At 33.4% G+C, this 21,963-nt stretch overlaps 1 protein-coding gene across 4 annotated transcripts in view; it reads left to right on the forward strand.

Annotated features, from left to right (window-relative positions):
* Nucleotides 1–21,963, forward strand: part of LOC111061045 (PDF receptor) — a 270,887-nt gene that overhangs the window by 221,795 nt on the left and 27,129 nt on the right. For all 4 annotated transcript variants that reach the window (XM_039424282.1, XM_039424285.1, XM_039424283.1 and 1 more), the window contains exon 7: nt 18,618–18,720. In XM_039424282.1, coding sequence (XP_039280216.1) covers nt 18,618–18,720 — 103 coding nt within the window. The remainder of the gene's footprint in view (nt 1–18,617; nt 18,721–21,963) is intronic.

Raw genomic sequence — 21,963 nt, forward strand, 5'->3', positions numbered from 1 at the left:
AATTTTGATCCTTAAGGTGTACCCTACTTATGCGCGCCCGAGGGAAGAAACATTAATGTTTTAAGCGTTATTAATGTTATTTAAATAAACGTTATTGATCTATATCAAAGTATAATCAGTTTCCCTTCGAAAATTTCATATCAAACTCATCGGAAGTTCAAAATACGTTTCCAATCGGTAAAAGAAGTGATAAGTTTCAAATTTCCAATATATTTCCAAATAATTTTCAATAAATAAGATAGGACTATAAAGTTTTTTTTATAATCTTTATTGTGGATTTGTACCACGTAACAGTCAATGGCCATTCTTTGGGTAATATAGTTTCTGTAGAGACCACAAACTGATGCTTTTGTTTTATAACATGTTACAAATTCCTTTTTGTCAATCAATCTTTTGTTGTATAACAAAAGTTTTATAACTTATTTTTCTACCAGAAGTTACATATAACAAAGTTACACAGTGTAAACGCAGCTCTTGGATAAAGGTGTTGATATTCAAATAAAGAAATTATTCTCTTCCATTTTCATTTAATTAAAATTTCAAAATTATTCGAGCCCTGATAGAATGACTGACTCACTCACTGTACAGTCAGTCGAAAATTTTAATATTGGAATGAGGGTTATTTTGGCAAGCTGAGCAAAAAAATAAGGTCATATGCACCTTTTCGTTATATCTTCAAATGGAAATTGAGTTTTGTGTGTTGTCAAAACTCCTTCTGAAAGGGAAACTATTCAACTTATTCTATCTTTTGGTAAAATAGCAATGATCATCCATCCATCTATCATCTTCTATACTATAATAAAGAAAAGAACTGGATTATACACGTATACAGGTGTAAAGTATAGGAAAATTATGTTTGACGCATCATCACGTCTGAACTATGTCACGTTATTTTTTATAATTAAATAACGATTAGCCTCCTGCTTGGCATCAATCAGTAGAGCATAAGAATATTTTAATAATTATAAAAAATCTGGTCGTGGTTTTTACTAGGATATAGTCTCATAAAAATCTTTATAGGCCCAGATATGAGCTTCCACAATAATACTGATAATTTATTAAAAAAAAAATATATATATATATAAAGCTTATATCCTACAGTATTGAGGAGTAAAAATAAATCGTACACCATGAAAATTTGATACATATATTGACAAATATCTCAAAAAATAAATCAGAGCAAAAATATATAGAGCGACAGAAATATATAATATAACAAGAAACGAAATCAATAAAATATCACAGATTAATATTATTCTTTAAATTCTCTAGCACGAAACGCTACCATGTGTTTTCATTTTTATGATCATATGCATTTATTTGCATGTAGCTTTGATATCAACTGGCTGATACTTGTCAACTTGGACGATTCTATTTAGAATCTAAATTTCTTAAGTCAGCATGATAAATTGACAGACTAGTAATCCAAATATATATATATTAAATTCTATAGTTTCTAATAGATTTCTTTGTAATAAATAAATTTTTTATCTCAGGGTGTGGGATTCGGCACCTGACGGAATAGATAGATCAATTCATCTAGTGAATCAGAGCTACATTAAATTATCGCAAATTATATTGTAGAAATTAATGATCATTATAAATAATGTATTGACAGCCTAGATCTTAGTCTTCTTTGATTGATGGATCATTTGATATATGGATTGATTCGTTACTATCTAATAAAATACCTTTTATACTATATTTACTTGCGCAAGTATTTTTACCAAATTCTTAATTTATAAAAAACCCTTTCGACGAGCTAGCTTTGATTCTTATTTAATTTCGAAGCACCGAGGGCGCCCTTTCAATATTTTTCACTCACGTGCCGGAATTTTCTATGAGCTGCTGGTGTTGATCCAAACTTCTGGTGGTCCTGGATTATTGTAGCCGGAGTCGTCTCTTCCAAGGGGTTAAAGAATTATTTAAAATGACTTTTGCTTTACATTAGCATCACAAAGTCTTATGAGAAAATTTAGTAATTCAATTTAACTTTAAATTATTAAAAAGGTACAGTAAGGTATTGCGCTCTATAATTTTTGGTGACCTCTCATGGTGCTGGTTGGCAGACAAGTGGGGAGTTCTCTCTTCTCTCATTCACAATTTTCATTCCCGATTTCTAAATTTACATGAAATTTAAATACTCTGTTCCTCCACCATTCATGGCTCAAATAGACTGTACCAAACTATTAAACTATTACTTATGTTACATCTTTAATAATTTATTTGCCTTCGGGCCATATCCAAAATATAAACTGTGCAACAATATTTTATAAATTCTTATCATTTGTAGAAATATATACAAATATATTTGAATCGGCTCACTATTGCCGCCTATCAATTGCCACTATTTGATTGGTGCATGCAAATTATTACAGTATTCATGCGCCTAGTAACCTCCTACTTCCTTAATACATTTAATTATTTTTGTTGGGGTTTTTTAATATGCTTTTTACATGCAAAGTAATTTTTTACAGATTATAAGTTGTTTCGTATATTACAATAATTAGCCACGTGGGATGTTTAGTTCCTCAAGTTGAATACTGTTTTACCACAATAAGTTTCTGCCAAGGTGTTTGGTCAGATTCTACGTTGTGCGACTCGGTCGATCCTTAGGTCGCCGATCAGTAGATGTTTTATGCCTAACCTCAAATTTTCAATATTTTATATATATTATACAGTAGCAAAAATTATTTCCATTCCTATTCGGCTGTTGTACAATTTGGCCAGGATGCCTGATATTATCTAATCTTCAACGTTATCATCTTTGGTGATATTAGCCTATTATTTCACTTAGACCTATAAATTTTTCAAATAGGAATTTTATTTATCCATCCAAATTTAAATACGTTACACACGCCCCTGGATTTGAATTCAAAATATTTTGAGAATCACAATGTTTTTAATGAAAATCCATCCTTCAACACATCGACATATTCCATACTTTGTCTACAAAAAAAATACTCTCAAAGATTTACAATGATTTGCAGACCTTATCTGCTTACGCCCCCCTTAGACCTCCATCAAATACAATAATAAATTATCCTTATCAACACAAAAATATCACAAATATAACATCTTAGACACCTTCCTCATTACAACTCATAACATAGTACTTTCAAATTTGCCGCTCGCAAGGTCGCCAACCTAATTTCACACATTACACTTGACTCTCCTATAATAGATTTCTTTCAAACAATAACTTCAATGTACAAATTTTCTGGGGCTTATACTTCATTATAATTCCTAGGTCTTAATATCAATAATTTTCTATATATCAGGTACAATTCTTTTCTTTTGCTACATGGTTTAGGTTTTTATGGTAACTAGCTTTCAATTGCGGTTTTTTCAGTAACAACATGGCAAAATAATGGTAATAAATTATAAAACATATAAATAAATATATTAACACTGATAAATACAATAAATAACAATATTAAATAACATTTTTGGGTACCATACTTTCTTCATAATCATATGTTTGAGGGCTACATTTGATTCAGGTGGCTTTGGCCAGCTGACTGAATTTTGGAGTTCTACGTCATAATTCGCTAGCTTTCAGTTCTACAGCACAAAACTAACCTATTCGTTACATTTTCCACATTGAAGGTAATTTAATTAATTTATTCTCTACTATCCCCGTTTGTGTCCTTTTTTATATGGTGTAGATTATTGAATTACATACTTAAAAAATTGTTCTTTGACTGTTTCAGGCTTCTGACAGTTGGAAGGAATTAAAACGTTGAGTTGTTGCCATGCGGTCTAGGCCAAGACTGAATTTATCATGGTAGGTCAGTAATTTCTTTTGATAATGATGTTTCTTTTGATTTCTTATCATATTATTTCAAATTCTGTGATATGGTTTAATATTGGCTACATTTTCCCACCAAACAGTGTGCGTATTTTCATTCTCTTGCAACTGGACTGTATTGTGATGCGATATGGCTATGATAGTGAATGGCCCTGAATAAATTAAAAAGAATTTACGGGTTACTTTCTCCAAAGCATTTGATAATCTGTGGCTCTTTACTAAAACTTCATCTCCAATCTTATACAAAAATATTTTGTAGGCTTGGTCGTGAAATCTCTTTCTATTACTTGCCATTTGTTCTAGCTTTAACCTGACTAGATGATGGGTATTAGAACTTGTTGGCTTATTTATCTCTGAGCTTGGAAAATCAATTAATTTTTCGATAAATGTAGTGTTTCTTTTACCGAACATGATTTCATAAGGAGTATGACCAGTGCTTTCATTTAGGCTGTTATTATAACACTCTTCTAAAAATGGTACATATCTAACCCATTGTTGGTGTTTTTCGTTACAGTAAGTCCGCATAAAACAAGAGATCTCTGCCATATGTCGCTCCACTGGATTAGCGCTGGGGTTGTAAAGAGATGTCCTCGACCATTTAATATTAGCCAGGTGAAGTATTTCCTTCCACTGCTTGCTACAAAAATAGGTTGCATTGTCGGATAGGATCCGTTTAGGCTTTCCTACTTCATTAGTCCATCTTCCAGTTATGCATCGGGCCAAAACTTCTCTGGTCAATTTACCTATGGGAAATAGCATTGTATATTTTGAAAAATCACATGTAAGCACGAATATGTATTTCTTTCTGTATTGTGCCATGGGTAATGGACCATATATATCTGCTGATATCAATTCCAATGGTGCACTAGGGAGAATGGGATTCATTTTGCCTCTGATATGGTATCGCTGGTATTTGGCTTTCTGGCATATATTGCAAGCTTTTATTATTTTGGCCACTTTTTTATGCATGCTTTTGAAATAACAGCTTTCTTTTAGTAGGTGGAGGGTCTTCGTAGTTCCAAAATGTCCGATACGTTTGTGAGCTTCTTTTATCAAATCTGTTTCCATGTTTGCGGGGATTATTAGGCGCCAGTCGTAAGTATTTTTAGCCAGTCGGTGGAACATAAATCCTTTGTAGCGGGTGTACTGTCGCAGGTAATTGGGCAGTTCAGTAGCTCCTTCTTCCATCAGCTCGCGGATCCGGGACAGTCTTGGTTCTTTGTACTGGGCGGTGCAGATTTTTTCAGGGGTCGATACGGCAGTGTGAATTTGTGGTTGGATATTGGGGGGATATGGTATGCTTTCTCCACTCTTTACTGCGAAACATTTTAGGTTTGTATCTTGACAATATGTAGCATCTATTTCTCTGGATAAAAAGTCCTCGGTCTGATTTTTCTTTCCTGGCAGATGGGTCAATTCGATATCATATTCTTGAAGCGCAAGAAACCATCTAGATAAGTGGTTGTGATTTAATTAGGCTGTTTTAAAAAATGTTAAGGCTTTATGGTCTGTATTGATGAATATCTTGTTACTGAGTAACAATGTCCGGTATTTAATACATACTTCCACAATACTCAACAACTCTTTTTCGGTCACAGAATATCGACGTTGTGCTGAGTTGAGTGTTTTACTGAAAAATTCTAGCACTCCTTTCTCTCCTTGATCGTCTTCTTGGAAAATCTCTGCGCCTATCACATAATCCGAGGCATCAACATTCAAGAAAAAAGGCTTCTTCAGGTTAGGATGTTTCAACACAATGGAGTTTAGGAAAGCTTCTTTTAGTTGCTGAAATATGATCTCTTCATTGTTCGTCCATCTCCAAGGTTTGGTACTAGATAATATGTGACTGAGTTGGGCAGTGTAATGTGACATTTGTTTGTTGAAATGGTGGTAGAATTGTAAAAATCCAATAAACTTTTGCAACTGTTTACGGTTGGTTGGTGATGGAAATTGTCTGATAGCTACTAATTTGTCCGGGTCCTGTGATATGCCAGTAGGAGTGATTATGTGTCCTAGATATTTTACTTCACTCGCAAAAAATTCACACTTCGATAGTTTGAGTTTCAATCTGCAATTGATCAGTCTATCAAATACTGTATCCAGATGCTGGCAATGTTCACGTATATTCTGTGAGGCTATTAATCCATCATCCATGTATAACGTACAGTAGTCTCTGATATTGTCTCCTAACGCCTGTCTCAGACACCGTATAAATACAGCCATAGCATTTCGCAATCCAAATGCTAAACGAGTGAACCTGTAGTTGTGTCCATTAAATAGAAAGGATAAATAGTCGCGCGATTCCAGTGCTACTTGGACTTGCCAATATCCTACGCTCAAATCTACCGTTGAATATATGGTTTTGCCATGGAAAGTTTGCATTACTTTTTCAATTTGGTCTGGTCCTTCTCGGTCGTCATCCAGTATGCGGTTCAAAGCGCGGGCATCTAGACATAGTCTTACTGTTGCATCTTTTTTTGCTACACACACAATCGACAAGCTATAGGGTGCTGTGGATTCTTCTATGATTCCTAATTGTTCCATGCGAGAGATTTCTGCTATGGCGGCGGATCGATAGGTGAAAGGTATGGGGTATGATTTGCGGTAATACGTGTTGTGTGGTTTAACGTTGAGTGAACACTCGAAGTGAGTAGCTGGTCCGGGTTGCTCGGAAAAAACATCTGCATTTTTATGGAACACTTGAATTATCTCCTGTCTAATGTCAGGGTGCCAATCGGTATGTTGATGAATTCTATTTATTAACATCTCTAACAATTCTTCGGTACTAGAGTCTGCTCCTAACTGTATTTGGTTCTCTGTTGTTAGGCTTAGTACCTCCATATACTCCATAGCATTCTCAATTTCGAGGATACCTCACATCCTCGGCGTGCCTTCCATGTAGTGAGTGAAGTGTATCTCCGTAATTCCTTCAGTGTGCTTTTTCAGATCAAGTGGTACTATAACTTCATGTGATTCGGATTCGGTAAAAGCATGAAATTTCAATGTTTGGTAATTTAAACAGGCTTTGAAATGCTGGAGAAAATCTGTTCCTATTATTATGTGCGGACCAGATACAGGTAATACAAGAAATGTATAAGCGAATCGTTGTTGTTGAAGGTTTATTTCCAGTAAACATTGGGTAGTTATATGTATTCGCTGTCCTGGACTGATACCTGATACATTTAGATTGGTTAGCGGTAGAGTAGCTAATTTTGTTTTTCCTTTAGACATTGAAATATGTCTGTTTGTATAAGGCTACATTGTGAACCACTATCTACTAATGCTTGAACCTTCATTCCATATATTTCGATATCGATATACACTTGCATTTGGATATCGGGTAGCTTGCATTCTTTCTCAGTTTCTTCTAACAAAATTTCCGGCAAATCATTTCTGAAGGTGGTGTACGATGCTGAAATATCTTGCTTTTCTTTGTTTGTTTCATTGGAGCTTGTAGGCGTTATATTGGGGGTATCATATAGTCATGGTTTTTTAGCTGTAGTCTCCTGTGTGTCTGGAGGTGGGTTGTTGGGTGTTGGGTTCTGTGTTCTTTGTTGGTTTAATCCTGTTGCATGCACTAATGTATAATTTGTACTTATTTGATGAGGTGGCAGTTTGTAATTTCTGTTGTAATTATTCTGAGTGTAACCATAATTTGTGTTTAATCGATCACGGCCATCATAATAATTCCTGCGAGTATTTTGCTGTGAGTAATGATTAGTTGTGCGATTTTGAAAATTTCTACTATTCCAGTTATTATTTTGTTTGTGCTCATAGCGGCGTTCAAATTGAGGGGCAGATCGAGAGCGATCATATGATACCGGTTTATAGGTTTGGCTGGTATACTGATTACTTTTTGAATTATGTTGATTCTGAGTGTACCTTTGGTCTGATCAGTGATTTGATATTGCCATCACAGACTGTATGCCATATAGATGATTTATTAGTTGCTTGCAATCAGTAATGGGTTGGGTGGCGAGTGCCATTCTAACTTGATATGGTAGTTTCTTTAAAATAATACTTGCTAATGCAGATTCGTTAATTGGCTCGTTCAGCTGCGAATTCTTGAACTGTAGGGCAGTGACGAGAGTGGTACATGCACTGTCTAAATTAGGATTGGAATCGCATGATATGATATCCGCTAGCACGTCCAACTGTTTACTTCTGCTCCAATACTGCTCCAGGAAGACTGCTATAAACTCCTCCAATGATGTAAACTCATGGGCTCTACTCCGAAAAAACATCAGGGGTTCGCCAATTAATAAGCTGGTCAAATGAAGACACCATATACTCCAAGAGGTGGGTGCAAGAGTTTGTACTAATTTTATCTGATCAATGAATGGTTGAGGTTGCAAATGGCAATCAGTATTATCAAATTTACCCAGTCCCTGCAATATACTATGTGAATTAATGCTATCTGCTTGAATTCCATGAGGTCGTTGTTGGATATGACTCTCTAACACTGTTATTTTCTCCTGTGCCATCTGCCATTGTGTGCCTGCCCTTTTTAAAGGTGATAAAGAAGATAATTTTGAATAAAATTTAGAATTTAGAAATTGGCCGACACATCTAGAAAATACCTGAGTCTATACCTAATTCATGCAGGTGAATGGGCTAGAGTCAAGAAAACTTCAATTAATCTTGCCATGCCTGATTTAATAGGTTTATACTATAGAATAACACTACAATTAGAAATAATTGAAGAATACAAACAGCTTACAAGAAGTTGGTTTGGGGACACACATGAACCGCTGTAAATAAATGTATTACAGCATTAATTTCTAACTCTTCCTACAATTCATCAAAAGCTAAAACAGGAGTTTATTCTGTTATTCAATTTAGATTTTATCTTGACGTTCTGATTTCATTCTCGAAATTTAACAGATTTAAAACAAATTTACTTGCCAGAGTGTCATTAATATACAATGCAACATTTATGAAAACACCCGTAATAAATTAATATAATGCTTTTAGAAAATGAATACTTCATTAATTATGATGTTAACTTCTATATAAATTGATATAATACTCTTAGAAAAGGAATAATTCAGATTGAAATGATGCTAACTTATATGATATTTTTCGTTTGGTTTGCGAAATCAAATATAATTTTTCATATAGTAGCTCGGCTAGTATTGTTGGAAACTTGTGCGCTAGCCAACATTTATTTCATTTATTATTTATGAACTTTAGGACGCAATCCAAGTGTAAATAACGGGCATTCGCCCAAAACTGCTCAGAACCTTAATTAAAAATGAACATTCCAGAGTTTATGATTTGATTTACCTACAAATACAAGTCCAAAAACGAGTATAAACTAGAATTATGAATTTATCACCAAATAAAACAAGACACTTTATAACACAATAAAAGAAAAAAATATTGAAAATTTCACTTTAAGGTAAAAATAATGTTTGCCTTATAAGATTCATCTTGTAGATAGTTTTTACCTTTAATTAAATAAAATTAGTAGACACATAGAAAATAATTTAAATTGTATTAAAATTTGAACATTCATTAACATTAATTTCCTGAAAAGAAAAACTTTCTTCTTCGTCTATTAAGATTTCTATCATAAAAAATTTACTAAATCATTCGAAAGCCTTAATGACATAAGAAAACAGAGTCTGAAAAATATAAATTATAAAATGTCATAAACTCAATATGAACATAATCTTAAAAATTTCATTCCAATTCAAAGGCTATCTTCCTGACTTTCAGCAATACTCTACGATAATATATCTCCAGAAACAATAACTCAAATGTAACATAACTGAAAACTTTCTATACTTCTTTAGAAAAAATTTATAAGTATCTTCCATCACTAATAAAATCAAAAGGATTATTCTCAATCAATATTATTAACTTGAAAAATAACAGGCTTTGTTGATAAAATACTCTTTGATTGAAGTTTCAATTAATTAAATTCCCTAAATTATATTTTAACCTTATTTTACGTACCTTAGCGGTTATTTGAAGAAGCAATTATTCGTACATGATAAAGAAGCACAATTAAACTTTTCAGGACATGGCACTACTAGAAAATTTAAACTTTAATAAAAATAAAACTAGCTCCTACATTAACTAATTATATAAACTTATAAACTTGCCCAAAAAGGGGGAAACATAGTGACTACATCTTTACTCTCGTAGTGCTCCTAGCAAAGTGTCCTCCGAAACGTAATCTGGTCTCTCGACTGGGGAATCCCCACTACTATATTTAGAAACAGGTCTCCTATTGGGCGAAGGGAATCAATTTGACCAATCGTCGCGTGGCTTCTAGAGCCTTTGGACCAAATAGTAACTGCAAAATCGGTAGTTATAATTTCAATGCTTGCTGTTTTCCAACTTATCGCACTCTATGTCGCGACACGAAGGCTAAGTTTTAGAGATAATTCCATAATCTACATTCCTCGACGACTCGGAGCCACAATTTTTAAATATCTATCATGGGAAACTCGAAGTCATAGCCGTTCATAATAGAGAGAGAAAATAATTTATTTCGCTAACTCACTTACAATAATGGCTCTAGTCTATTGCGTATTAAATTTACTATTATAACTTGGGAAAAGGCCTGAATTAAAAAGAGTGCTCGGCACAATTGATTATTATTTGTAATTTCAGTAGCATTTACTTCTTGATTAAGTTGAGTTAGAGTGGATTTTTGAATTTGCAGAGTTCCATTTAAAGCCTTACAGGTTTCTGTGTTCTGATTAATGCTACCTTGCAGTTGGTTCATTTTTGTGTACATATTAGTTTGTTTATTTTGTATAGCTGTAATACTATTAACATTTTTATCAACTGTAGTTGCTAAATTTTGGTTAGCAACGGTAATTTTTTTTTGATTTCTTGATGGCAATCGGCTCTAATGCTAGTTGTTATTTCCTGAATAGGTGTATTGATTTGTGTAGTTAAGTTATCTATCCTTTCATTTAGTTCACAGGTAACCGTATCCAACCTTTCCGATAATATTGCTGTACCTTTATCCTGACTTTCCCTCTGTAGATTTATCATTGCTTTTAACTCTTCTCTGTGATTCTCTACTTTACTATCAATAGTATCTAACCGCTGTTCTATTGATTGTATGGCGTCTGCTGTCTCCTTCATGCCCTGCTCTACTGTTTGTTTGTTTGCCTCTTTAATTGCTGCATTCTCTTTTTTAATTTCCTGCATCATGTTATCCATTGTGTTCTGTAGCATAATAGTGAACATACTACTAGTTTGTTCCATTATTACCTTTTTAAATGGATCTAGCTCTGTGACTGAAGATATACTTTGTTTGCTCAGATGTGACTCGGCCTCTGGAGATATGGGATCTGCAGGCTTCTCCTCGCCCCCCTCGAAGTTGATCTCTGCTATCCTCTGATTCAACAGTGTGTCAGCGGCGTCGATTCGAGTGGATGATAGAGGTTGCAGACCTTGTGGATCAAAAACTATCGACCCGACACTTCCTGGTTCCCTTTCTCGTGGCGTATTGGCATCTACCATGGTGGGGTTTGATGTGCTGGGAGTCGACAAAGTGGGATCTGTACAACCGCCGAACATATATGAGACTTCAGAGTTTGCGGGAGTGTGGTTCATTATGCCAATGTGATAAATGCTAATTAAAAAGTGATGAATAATATGCAAAAGTGTTTAAAAGACACAAACAAGGATTCACAGTGAAACAGTTATGTGCAAAGTGTTTGGATAACCCTAGACAAGGTATTTATACTTAAGTTTTTTATAATGCTCTAGCACTCCAATATCGGGATGTTGATTCCTGACTAGCTTACAGACTGGTTTATAACATTCTCCAAACGGCTTATATACAAAATAATTAAGCTATGACTAGATAAATTTGAACATTTTAGGCCCATAAAATATAATAGCACTCTCTATGAAATATTCTGGTCATGGTTTTTACTAGGATATAGTCTCATAAAAATCTTTATAGGCCCAGATATGAGCTTCCACAATAATACTGATAATTTATTAAAGAATATATATATATAAAGCTTATATCCTACAGTATTGAGGAATAAAAATAAATCGTACACCATAAAAATTTGATACATATATTAACAAATATCTCAAAAAATAAATCAGAGCAAAAATATATAGAGCGACAGAAATATATAATATAACAAGAAACGAAATCAATAAAATATCACAGATTAATATTATTCTTTAAATTCTCTAGCACGAAACACTACCATGTGTTTTCACTTTTATGATCATATGCATTTATTTGCATGTAGCTTTGATATCAACTTGCTGATACTTGTCAACTTGGACGATTCTATTTAGAATCTAAATTTCTTAAGTCAGCATGATAAATTGACAGACTAGTAATCCAAATATATATATTAAATTCTATAGTTTCTAATAGATTTCTTTGTAATAAATATATTTTTTATCTCAGGGTGCGGGACTTGGCACCTGATGGAATAGATAGATCAATTCATCTAGTGAATCAGAGCTACATTAAATTATCACAAATTATATTGTAGAAATTAATGATCATATAAATAATGTATTAACAGCCTAGATCTTAGTCTTCTTTGATTGATGGATCATTTGATATATGGATTGATTCGTTACTATCTAATAAAATACCTTTTATACTATATTTACTTGCACAAGTATTTTTACCAAATTCTTAATTTATAAAAAACCCTTTCGACGAGCTAGCTTTGATTCTTATTTAATTTCGAAGCACCGAGTGCGCCCTATCACTATTTCAATATTTTTCACTCACGTGCCGGAATTTTCTATGAGCTGCTGGTGTTGATCCAAACTCCTGGTGGTCCTGGATTATTGTAGCTGGAGTCGTCTCTTCCAAGGGGTTAAAAAATTATTTAAAATGACTTTTGCTTTACATTAGCATCACAAAGTCTTATGAGAAAATTTAGTAATTCAATTTAACTTTAAATTATTAAAAAGGTACAGTAAGGTATTGCGCTCTATAATTTTTGGTGACCTCTCATGGTGCTGGTTGGCAGACAAGTGGGGAGTTCTCTCTTCTCTCATTCACAATTTTCATTTCCGATTTCTAAATTTACATGAAATTTAAATACTCTGTTCCTCCGCCATTCATGGCTCAAATAGACCGTACCAAACTATTAAACTATTACTTATGTTACATCTTTAATAATTTATTTGCCTTCGGGCCGTATCCAAAATATAAACTGTACAACAATATTTTATAAATTCTCATCATTTGTAGAAATATATACAAATATATTTGAATCGGCTCACTATTGCCGCCTATCAATTGCCACTATTTGATTGGTGCATGCAAATTATTACAGTATTCATGCGCCTAGTAACCTCCTACTTCCTTAATACATTTAATTATTTTTGTTGGGGTTTTTTAATATGCTTTTTACATGCAAAGTAATTTTTTACAGATTATAAGTTGTTTCGTATATTACAATAATTAGCCACGTGGGATGTTTAGTTCCTCAAGTTGAATACTGTTTTACCACAATAAGTTTCTGCCAAGGTGTTTGGTCAGATTCTACGTTGTGCGACTCGGTCGATCCTTAGGTCGCCGATCAGTAGATGTTTTATGCCTAACCTCAAATTTTCAATATTTTATATATATTATACAATAGCAAAAATTATTTCCATTCCTATTCGGCTGTTGTACAATTTGGCCAGGATGCCTGATATTATCTAATCTTTAACGTTATCATCTTTGGCGATATTAGCCTATTATTTCACTTAGACCTATAAATTTTTCAAATAGGAATTTTATTTATCCATCCAAATTTAAATACGTTACAACTACTGGACTGATTAACTTGAAATTTTGCATATAAATTCTAGCTTAACCGAGAATGGTTATAGACCTATTTTAAATTCTTCAAGATTTGATTATGTCAAGTTTTCAATTATTTGTCATGCTTCCAGTTGTTGTATGGAAGCAGCAGAACATTTCTCTTAAAAGCGAAATTAGAAGATAGGTATGATTGGGAATCCTTTTCGAATGACAGAAACAGGCTTTCCGTCGCACCCAAATTTTCTCCGCCATTTTGAAACCAACTTCTTTTTTTTAATTGAAAGGTGGTCATATGATACATGATTCCGATACAGGATTTCTAGAGAAAAGGTATGGTGAAAATCGGACATCTATATCTCAAACCTTTCATAATTTATTCTCATTCATACCCTTTATTATAGTATAGAAGATGATAGACAGATGGATGATATATCGAATGAGATGTTCCTGAGCAGATATTAAATTGTGTGAGAGTCTCACTTCAATTGGCATAAATTACTGTAATTTAGATGTAGCATATACAGTAGAACTCCAATTATCCGAACTCCGACTATCTGAATCGCCGATTATCCGAATCACTTTCAGAAAAAAATTTGTCCAGAAAAAGTCCAAGTGCGCTATTATTCTTCCCCCCGCGAAGCCAGTGTTTGCACGTTCGCTCACTATTGTCCTTCCCTCCGCGAAAATATCATGTTTCTTCCATTCAATTCAATAAAAAAATTGTGCAATATCAAAACGGAGCTTTTTTTCTCCCCAATGGCAACTTGTTTTTTAAAAAACTCTGATTATCCGAATATTTGATCCTCCGAATGGGTCCCGATCCCCATTAATTCGGATAATTAGAATTCTACTGTATTCCAATTTAGCATCTACCGTTTCCGGTTCAATATTCACTGAAACTTCCTATTCTTATTAAACAAGGTTGATTTGAGAAGTACAACTTAACATATTAAAGACTTAACTACTTGAAAAATCGAAGTTGATCGATTTTATTACGATGCTACAAATTCGGACTATCAGCAGAATATCATCGTCCCGTATTTTCAGTCGATTATTATTGTCCTAGATATTCCGGATTGGACATTTTTCATCATTCCACAAGCAACCATCCAATCAGAATCGATGAATAGGGGAAGATCGCTGAACAGAGACGCATTTCGTAAAGTATCTTGCAAAGGCACGGAAATTGGAAGAAAATTGGAATTCTCAAGCGAAGTCCTCTGATTGCTCGGGCTGGTTGGCGATGGCGAGTTGGCGTTGTGAATGTTGAACATGCAAGTTGATTAGAATCCAGACTCGGATAAAGGCGCATGAAAACCTCTCAATCGTCAACATCTAAACATCCAAGCATTTTCAAATATATTGTTGAAGCAAGCATCACAGGATCTTATAAATAAAAGAATACAGTATATTAATAATAACATGGAAAGGTATTATTGATGCATAATACATGTCAATTTTCAAAAAATGTTTTTTTTAATTAGGCTATTAGTATTTACTGCAGAAACCAATATAACAAAATATTTAATTTCTGGCAAGATATATATACTAAAACTCCTATGATAGTCTCACACATAGTTTGTTCGCAGTCTGCATTATGTATTACCAACTTGTTACGAGCTTGTTACCAACTAAACTGATAAAATTTGATGAAAATTGGAATGATCTGTTAGTATTTTTCAGTTAATCCTTGTACTTCAGACTAATTTCTTGTACTATTATTTTGATACTATCTATTGATTAGCTTCGTCTTTTGTATTACCCATGATCCATTATTTGCGGCAGATCTTTGCAAAAAAGGTATTATTGATGAAATCATATATTTTAGATATGTGTTTTCAAGTTACTATTCAAGCTTCCCAGGATTAGGCTCAAATTTATGCTTAGAGTAGCTGGGTACTGAACCGGACATTTTATTCAAGATTCATTAAAAATTGTCGATTCATGAATTATTTTTAACATTTTTTTCAAATAGAATAATTATTTAACACTTCGAAAAAACATTAAAGTTAAAAAATTTGGCAATAATTTCGGATGCATGAAGATTTCACTTCACTATCTTCAGATCCAGTTGAAGTTCGCCAACACAGGGCATAGTCGTAGTCAACATCCAGATCATCCTAACTTTGTCCAACTCACCGAATTTCTAATGTGACTTTTATCGACAAACTCGGAATAATCGTAAAGGAGGATTGAAATTCTTGCTTTGTGATGCATCAACTGAATATCTGAAGAACCTATCCGCAAAACTTGATGTTTCAAATCCCTCCCATTTTCTTGCAACTTCTGTCGAAATTTTGCAAATAGGTGAATTATTGATACGCACACCCGTCGAGCATTCAGAAAAACAAATTAACTTTCATCACGTCAGTTAGGAAACTATACAGTATATACTATTTGCTAGTTCTAAGATGATAAGGTAAGTAGAGTGTAGACATTGGCAATTTTATCATGTGGGTTGCAAAGTCTTATCAAGCAATAATAAGTCACTGTTCCAAAGTTTTGAATATTTTTTTGTGAATCCTGTCTACATAATCACTAATGTACTAATACATGATAATCATTCCAAATTGGAATGCTAACTTGTATAATAATATCAAGTAAATTTATTATTGTGTGGAAGTGGAATTAATAAAATTGATTCAATGAGATGTGCTCATTCTACAGAATGAAGAATACTCCAAATCTCAAAGCATTTTCATAAACTTTGAAATGAAAATAAAGAGCTATTTCTGTTGGAATTCATTTCTACGTAAGTCATGTATCGTGTTCTATCGTAACTTGTAAATCACAACGATACAAATTCAAAGAGTGAGCATAAACTTTAAGGTGTCTCATCATCTTAGATTAATATTTAACACAGGATACTAGCCGTGATTCGTATGCTGAGTAAAATCAACAGTGCTCCATCCAGATGTCCCACGTCAACTTTACACTGAGAATGAAATATGCAAATGTTTATTTACATAGACACAGTACCTATATACAAATCTGAAAGTGGAGCTTGCTGGAATATGTACATCGTCAAAACTTGGTTTCATTAACATCTACTATAAACCTCGATTTAAATATTCTAGTTTGTAAATTTTGAAAAATCTTGGCGTAAAAGTTCCTATGATAACAACTTTTTATTCATACAATTCAAAACTCAAAGACACTGTAAAAAGGAAGTGGGTTTTTACTCATCAAAAAAACTTCTAGCAATGTGGAGAATGTAAAGTTCCTCTCAACTACTCTCTATCATTTTTGGGATTCAGTGTAGCTTGAAAATTAAATATTTCGTAGAGATTGTAGAAACTCATGAACTTAATGTCAAATGTTCATTGTTATCACAATGGGGCAACTTGCTTCTCAAGACATCTGAAGCAACGTTTACACCAAAGATGACAACAAAATGTTTTTCATATATTCTACTGGACTTAGGCAAACACATGATGAGTTTCTGTACACATCAAGTTATGTTCAATCTATTGGAATTTATAAGGACGGGAAAAGAAACATTTTGTTAACAACTTTGGTGTAAACATGGCTTTAGGCTACGTCTCTTCTCTTATCACTGAGAATTATTCTCATCTCATACTCTTCTACTCATTATTTGCAATATAGGATGTACTGTGTTGACTGTAATTCACTGTGTATGGGTGCTTATTATATCAAATCCATGGAAATTGAGGGAATGAATGATCGAATTGTATTCGTCCACTATCATAGTTGAATGAATTTGTTTGTTCTAAATTAAAACTTTACTCTGATCAATAATGTGATTAAAACTTGCTTGATAGGCGTGATTAATAGATGCAAATGTACTGAACGACTAAACACCAATAGCTAAACGAGACTATTGCCTAAGCAAGGCTCATTAGTTATCTAGCAATGGCAATGCACACATGTGCTTGACCCTCCTCTCAGAAGCAGGTGAGGTTGACGTATCCTGACATTGATTAACGCTCCCCTCCTCCACTAGCTATGCTGACTATTGCTGTTCTAAAAACTGATATCACACAAGAGTCAAATACTTATATTGGATTCAGCAGTTGCTAATAGTTTAGTTCATTTTTGACGAGAAATCTTGATTCACAATTCAGAAAGCGACTAAAAAAGTCTAAATGAAAAATGAAAAAGACTAAATTTTTGGAACCTGATTAAAATATTGCCGACTTGAATTTGAATTCTATTGTAAGTATTAAATTAATAAAGTTCGGTATTCAGAGAGACTCTTATAGCTATTTTCTCTCATTGACATTGATCTGAACCACCAGTGAATGAAACTACTAGTTTAAATAGAAACTTCAAATTCAGGTGAAGGTTGATAATAGAACGAGAGTATTAAGTTTAGTGATAGAGGAAGTCAAATCAAAATAGAAATACTAAACATTTTTTAGATTTGAAGTTCAGAGAAATCTGTCAATCTGATCCAATATATTTATCTGCAGCCCACAAGTGGACTATAGAGGTGGAAATAGAGGAATAGAGGAATTGTGATTTAACGTACCCATTTACTTTGGATTATTTTGGTAAGGATTGTTTTCAATATATCACTTTTAAAAATTGGTAGAATTAATTCTATTCAGAATACCTTTATATGGAGAAGTTCCACAATATTCCTATTCGTAATGTTAATTCTAGAAGAAGTTTCCCTCGTTTTATCATTCTATCATTTTATCAAAAAGTACTTAGATAGTCTGAGAATACCATCACTTCCATCAACAAGTGAAGTAATTGTTGAAAATTGAACTCGAGAGCATTAGAAGAAGCGAAATCCTGATATATCCACATCCCTCATCCATCTACTATTCCACTGTGAAGGTGCTGCTCGAAATTCAAAATACAAAATTACTCGTTTTAATTGTTTTTGTAGGGTTATAGGCTACCACTCTCCACAATATTTGACCTGAGTGCAACAAAATATTTCAATTTCATTTACAACTAAAATTTCATGTTTCTAATCCGTGTATCTATGGTGAAAATTCGACGAAAATTGCTACTGAAAATTGTGCAAGCGTATTAATTGACAATAGCTTTTATTTTGTTTTGTTTCAGCCAGTTCTGTGTGAAGCGTCCTACGTGTTGCTGGAGTACGCCAGAACGGCAATGTTCATGTGGATGTTTATTGAGGGTCTCTACCTACACAACATGGTGACAGGTCGGTGCCGACTGCCGAGTGAACGCATGCATGCATTTTCATTGTTTACTTTGATTGTAACGGTCGTCTTGTTTATTCAGTTGCTGTCAGTAATCAATATAATAATAAGCTGATATGCTAAAAGCGACTCCTACATTGACTTTAAAATAATCTAATATTCGTTTCTTATTGTCAAACAACTACGCAATCATATGTCAAAGCTAAAGTAAATGCAATAGAAGTAGATCACTTTACTAAATGAAAATGACGACTTATATTCAAAACCTTTTTCAACTGGTTTCCTTGCTGATCCTAAAATTCCAACTTAGAAGTTAGGAAGTTAGGCTCAACGATGTTCCTGTTTAAATGGTACTGGATACTGGTTCTACATTCTCACTGATAAGTACAATGGAATTTCGTGATCTTCAAATCCCATCCTCGTCGCCAGTTTGTTATAACTTACCCTACATGGAAATGAAATAAATCCTATTATATTAAGCTATAATGTATTTAAAAATCTGGTTATTTTTATATCTGGCTATTTTTATATCTGGTTATTTATGTTTTATGTATCTCGAAAACGGGTCTAACGATTTTCACGAAATTTGGAACATAGTAGGTTTATAATATAAAGATTCGATTGCAGTAGGTCTCATTCTTTGAAAAACTCGCAAAACGACATTAAAAGGATAAATTCATCCTTGGAAAACAGATGATAATTTCGTCGTCTCTCGATAACAGAAGATGAGTGTGCCTGTGTGGGGGAGAATTATTTCCAGCTGTGTAATCATAATCAATCAGCGAGAAATTTTATTTAGCTAGACAATTTAATCGATTTGATCAACATAATCTGATTTGTTGACATGACATGATAATCCTCCTAAACTAGAGTATATCATAATTTTCAATGTTGATCATTATTTGACAATTTCGTGAGTGTTATTTTGTTATTCAATTTGGTTTGTATATAATCTAAATTATAATTTTTTTCTTTTCAAATGTTTGAAGAGAAAATTGATCCTGAATTCAAGTGTATGGAACATAACCTTCTTTCTGGACTATTTATAGAGTATAAATCAAAATTCGGGAAAGAAACAGTTTTGGGCTGTGCCTGTTAGTACTTCCCCAATCATTTTAAAGGATTATGTTCGGTTTATCAAAAGTCAATAAATAAATAACGAGCGGAGCTCGGTGCCCCGATACTAAATATGAAAACTTGTACGAATTATTGTAAAATAAAAGTAGGCTACGCATCTTTATTGGTTGAGTATGAATTGTACAACAAGACAAAGCAAGACAAAAAACTCCTCGTTGCCCAGCTGACTTTTTAAAACAGTGCTGCCACACTCTGGCAGCATAATGAATTATACGATTGAATATGTAATGTCTCTGAAATAATGTAATGGCGGCACTTTTGAACCTTATAAGGTTGTAACATGCTTACAATTTTGAAAATCTTGAAATCCTGAGAGAGTCCAACATGCATTCTTCAATCATGTTTCGAAGGTACCGTCCTTTGCTAATTTCTTTTTTGCCTATGTTTCTGATAATAAGAGTACCTCTTTCTTTATCTCTTCTCTATAAAACTCGTTCTTTGGCCTTATAGATTGATCCAAATGCTCTCATGGAAACCGGAATATTGCACCTAATGGAATGGAATATGTTATTCGTTCCTCTATCATATTGCAAACATTTTACATTTTTCAATTTTATGGAAAATAATAGAATGTAATTCCTCAGTAATGAATGTACTGTAGAAATACAAAGAAGCAATGAAAAGAGGTGATTCAATAGAAAGAGTAGCTCGAGGGAAACTGTAAGTAAACATGAAAAAACAGTAATTGGAAGGAGAGAAGAGATACATGGAAAACTTCAAAATGGGAGTCATGGTAAAACCTGTGAGATTCTGTGAGCAAACTTCCGTTTCATGCATCACTTTCATGTGATCAGTTGATTGAAAAGTAGGCTACTGGTTTCCTGAAGGTCAGGTTTAGATACATGCTAAGAAATTCACTGCAACTGATATTTATGGATATTAATAAAGTATTGCTGTATATCGATATTACTATAACTATTATGTTCATCCTGAGTATTTTCAACTTGTCTTCGTCATCAAGGATCATGAATCTTCCTACCATAACGAAGTTCTATATCTCCTTCCATATCAACGGAAACAAAATTTCAATCGTATCTTTCACCATTACTTATTTTCTGTATTCAATAGATCGATTTGAGAGGATTTTCTGTTCGCCTTAAATAAGAAAGTATGAGTCTACTTCATTGGCCAACTAACTTGATTTGCAGAGGTTGGATCACAAGAATAAGTTTTGAGTAGTTGATTGGTCACAGTGTTGGATTGCAGTATTATCGTCGAACATTCACAGGCCGAAAGCATGATGTTTTAGCCATGTCCTCGTTACGATTGATCAATTAACCCATCCATTAATATGAAGCTATTTATTGGTATATTTAAGCATAATAGCTTCAATTAACTGCTACTCGAATTAATAAAATTTTCCTGCGCTATCCTACTTAGTTTCTATGTCAAATTCCTTGGCTTATAGAAAGGCGTTTTTATATATAGAAATTTATTATTAAAAAAGTGATAAAAATTATCATTGTGGAATAAAGATAGGCTTTGAAAAAGTACATAATTACTGTAGCAGAATACTCACACTAGAGGATGTATGACTTTCAAATAATTCTCATTGCAAACATATCATATTTACCCAGTCCTAGGGCTATAAGTAACAGCAATAGATAAATTTAAAAAGCTATTTTCTTGGAAAAACATTTACCCTTTCCACATTTAGAAAGGAGGGACTGGATAACAATTCAAATTGAAAGTGGGATGTAGGCACCATGTGAATAAGTATTCAACACACTCGTGAAATTGCTTGTTGAATAACTCCTTGACATTTTTTTATTGTAAAATACGTTTGGCCTTGAGTACTGTGAAAAAGTTTAAGTGAAAATATTAATTCTCAAATAGTCTCTCTGACAGAATGTCAACGGTATTCCAAAACCAGCTAATCACTTTCAAATTCAGTAGATAGTTCACACTATACAGTACTGTTGCAGGCTCACAATCACTACTTTATTATCTAATAAACAAGAACAACAAAGCTTATAGAATAATCACCAAACAATTTTCACCCGCATCTTGCAGGAGTTCCTGATACTGAAAAGTCTTGAGACATCTTCACAAGTAATTCAGATTCTTGAAATTGGCATTTTATTTCAAGACACATATTACACAAACAA

Source organism: Nilaparvata lugens, chromosome 3 (assembly GCF_014356525.2).
Source record: "Nilaparvata lugens isolate BPH chromosome 3, ASM1435652v1, whole genome shotgun sequence".
Lineage (NCBI taxonomy): Eukaryota > Metazoa > Arthropoda > Insecta > Hemiptera > Delphacidae > Nilaparvata > Nilaparvata lugens.